Source organism: Nicotiana attenuata, unplaced genomic scaffold (assembly GCF_001879085.1).
Source record: "Nicotiana attenuata strain UT unplaced genomic scaffold, NIATTr2, whole genome shotgun sequence".
NCBI classification, from domain to species: domain Eukaryota; kingdom Viridiplantae; phylum Streptophyta; class Magnoliopsida; order Solanales; family Solanaceae; genus Nicotiana; species Nicotiana attenuata.
Window position 1 is genome coordinate 203,114 of NW_017670248.1, and position 3,851 is coordinate 206,964.

Genomic DNA, 3,851 nt, shown 5'->3' on the forward strand with positions numbered 1-3,851 from the left:
TTTGGGGGGGGGGGGGGTAAAACCTTTCTGAAGCTTGCTTGAAGCTGATTTGTGTTGTACTGCAGTTCAGTTTCTTACTATCTATAATGAGGCAAAAGTATCCCCCTCCCCGGAAGAACCATATTTATAACTTTAAATACTCCTTCAGAGCAAGAATGGTTTTTTCCCACCTTGAAGCAATAACTGGATTAAAGTTGCTGGTTCAGCTTGTAAAACTATTTATTCTTGGTAGCAGAATTGTTGAACGGAGTCTTGCTGGTTGAAAAACTGCTTATTTTGTTGAAGGAATCTTACATTTTAAGTGTTCTCTGATTGCTAGTGTGCCTTGTTGTTCCTAGATACAAAGGCTTGGGAGGTGGACACATTGAGAGGCCACATGAACAATGTTTCATGTGTTTTGTTTCATCCAAGGCAAGATATTATTGTTTCAAATTCAGAGGATAAGAGCATTCGAGTATGGGATGCTACAAAAAGGACTGGTCTTCAGACTTTCCGCAGGGAGCATGATAGGTTTTGGATCCTTGCATGTCATCCTGAGATGAATCTTCTAGCGGCTGGTCATGATAGTGGGATGATAGTATTCAAGCTGGAGAGAGAACGTCCTGCTTTTTCTGTGAGTAGTGATTCTTTGTTTTATGTAAAGGATCGCTTTCTCCGAGTGTATGAGTATTCAACTCAGAAGGACACACAGTTGATACCAATTAGAAGGCCCGGTTCAAACAGTGTGAACCAAGGTCCACGAACACTTTCATATAGTCCTACAGAAAATGCTATCTTGATATGTTCAGACACGGATGGCGGTTCCTATGAACTTTATGTTGTACCTAAAGATAGTTATGGTAGGGGTGATACTGTTCAAGATGCAAAAAGAGGAAGCGGAGGGTCAGCTGTATTTGTTGCCCGAAACAGGTTTGCGGTGCTTGAGAAGAGCACTAATCAAGTCCTGGTCAAGAATCTCAAAAATGAAATTGTCAAGAAAAGCCTTCTTCCTATGGCTACTGATGCAATATTTTATGCTGGCACCGGAAACTTACTATGCAGGGCAGAGGATAGAGTTGTCATTTTTGATCTCCAGCAGAGAATTATTCTTGGGGAACTTCAGACTTCTTTTGTCAGGTATGTTGTTTGGTCACCTGATATGGAAAGTGTCGCTTTGATTAGCAAGCATTCCATAGTTATAGCTGATAAGAAGCTTGTGCACCGCTGCACTCTTCATGAGACTATTCGTGTCAAGAGCGGTGGCTGGGATGACAATGGTGTATTCATATATACAACACTTACCCACATTAAGTACTGTCTTCCCAACGGGGATTGTGGAATCATCAAAACCCTGGATGTCCCTGTCTATATTACAAAAATATATGGGAACACTATCTTTTGCTTGGATCGAGATGGGAAAAACCGTCCTATTATTATTGATTCAACTGAATATGTTTTCAAACTGTGTCTGCTTAGAAAGAGATATGACCAAGTTATGAGTATGATAAGGAACTCCGAGCTCTGCGGTCAAGCTATGATTGCATATTTGCAGCAGAAGGGTTTTCCAGAAGTTGCTCTTCATTTTGTGAAGGATGAGCGCACTCGTTTCAACTTAGCACTTGAAAGTGGGAATATTGAGATAGCTCTTGAATCTGCCAAAAAGATTGATGAAAAAGATCATTGGTATAGGCTTGGCGTGGAAGCCCTTCGGCAGGGTAATGCAGGTATTGTTGAATATGCCTACCAGAAGACGAAGAATTTTGAGAGGTTGTCTTTCCTATATCTAATAACAGGAAACTTGGAAAAGTTATCTAAAATGATGAAAATTGCTGAGGTAAAAAATGAAGTAATGGGTCAGTTCCACGATGCATTGTACCTTGGTGATGTCCGTGAGCGTGTTAAAATTTTGGAAAATGCTGGTCATCTGCCCCTTGCATACATCACAGCTACTGCCCACGGGCTCAATGATACTGCTGAGCATCTTGCAGAGAAACTGGGAGATAATGTTCCATCATTGCCAAAGGGGAAGAAAGCTTCACTATTGCTGCCCCCAACTCCCATCTTGGGTGGTGGTGACTGGCCCTTGTTGATGGTGACGAAAGGGATATTTGAAGGTGGTCTGGACATTGCCGGCAGGGGAGGACAAGAGGAATATGAAGAGGCGGCAGATGCAGACTGGGGTGAGTCATTGGACATTGGTGAGGTGGAAAATCTTCAGAATGGGGACATCAGTATGGTGCTTGGTGATGAGGAAGGGCAAGAAGGAAATGATGATGAGGAGGTGGGATGGGATCTTGAGGATCTGGATCTGCCACCTGATACCGACACACCAAAGACTACTTCCAATGCTCGCTCTTCTGTGTTTGTCACCCCAACACCTGGCATGCCTGTGAGCCAGATTTGGGTCCAAAAATCATCTCTAGCTGCTGAACATGCAGCTGCTGGCAATTTTGACACTGCTATGCGGTTGCTGAGCCGACAACTAGGGGTTAGGAATTTCTCACCTTTAAAAGCATCGTTTATTGATCTTCATGTGGGAAGCCACACTCATCTGCTTGCCTTCTCCTCAACGCCAGTCATCTCTGTGGCGATTGAGAGAGGTTGGAGCGAGTCAGCTAGTCCTAATGTTCGAGGTCCACCTGCTCTTATATTCAATTTTTCTCAGTTGGAGGAAAAACTTAAAGCTGCTTATAAGGCGACAACTGGTGGGAAATTTTCTGATGCTCTTAGACTATTCCTGAGCATCCTTCACACCATTCCTCTGATTGTGGTTGAGTCGAGACGGGAAGTGGATGAGGTCAAGGAACTGATTGTCATAGTGAAGGAGTATGTTTTGGGTTTGCAAATGGAGCTTAAGAGAAAGGAATTGAAAGATAATCCCATTCGTCAGCAGGAGCTTGCTGCCTATTTCACACACTGTAATCTGCAGATTCCTCACTTGAGACTCGCATTACAGAATGCTATGTCTATCTGCTACAAGGCAGGAAATCTTAGCTCAGCCTCCAACTTTGCTAGGAGACTCTTGGAGACCAATCCAACCAATGAAAGCCAAGCCAGAACAGCCCGCCAGGTTCTGCAGGCGGCTGAGAAGAATATGCGAGATATTTCACAGTTAAATTATGATTTCAGAAATCCTTTTGTCGTCTGTGGGGCAACATATGTCCCGATATACCGGGGCCAGAAGGATGTCACTTGTCCTTACTGCGGTACTCATTTTGTACCGTCCCAGCAAGGGCAGCTTTGTACTGTTTGTGATCTTGCAGTTGTTGGAGCAGATGCGTCTGGCTTGCTTTGTTCGCCAGCACAGATAAGGTGATTTCAGCTTCTCGTGCAGTTATATTCAGCCATGTCATTAGATGATTCTAAATCTACGTCTTAGAAGTTTAGGCACGAGTGATCAAGGACATGCTTTCTATGCGATTGTATCTGTGGTTTATATTTGTTTCGTTAGTTTTGCAATCAGTTTTTACAGACTTTTGCCCTCGTTATTTAGTCTTTTTGTGGCTAAATTTTTTTTATTGTAATAAACATGTAAGATTTTGACTTCAACCAATTTTTTGAAGTGTGGTGACCGAGTATGCTTGGTATATAAATTGCAAAACCCCTCCGGACCTGAACGCTGACTAAGTCATTATATGTTCCCATAGCCCCGTGCTCCAGGTTTCCTTCGCAGGTAGAAGCTGGAATACTTTTTGAATGCCATTGTTATTTTAGCCTGAAATTTAAATGAAGATATCAGATAAATGTGAAGGTTCTTAAGAATTTGAATTTCCTTTTTCAGTTATCAATGTCCATTCATATGCATTCTAGTTTTGTTTCTATACAAAATTTGGCAATTTTGTTAGATGAATCAAGCTTTATACATATGGGCT

The 3,851-nt window shown here is 42.4% G+C and overlaps 1 protein-coding gene across 1 annotated transcript in view; it reads left to right on the top strand.

Moving 5' to 3' along the window:
* LOC109236644 (coatomer subunit alpha-1-like) overlaps nucleotides 1-3,592 on the top strand; it is a 9,988-nt gene extending 6,396 nt beyond the window's left edge. The window contains exon 3 of the mRNA XM_019402835.1: nucleotides 339-3,592. Within this exon, the coding sequence (XP_019258380.1) occupies nucleotides 339-3,295 (2,957 nt within the window). The 3' untranslated portion in view covers nucleotides 3,296-3,592. The remainder of the gene's footprint in view (nucleotides 1-338) is intronic.
* Nucleotides 3,593-3,851: the final 259 nt, after the last annotated feature.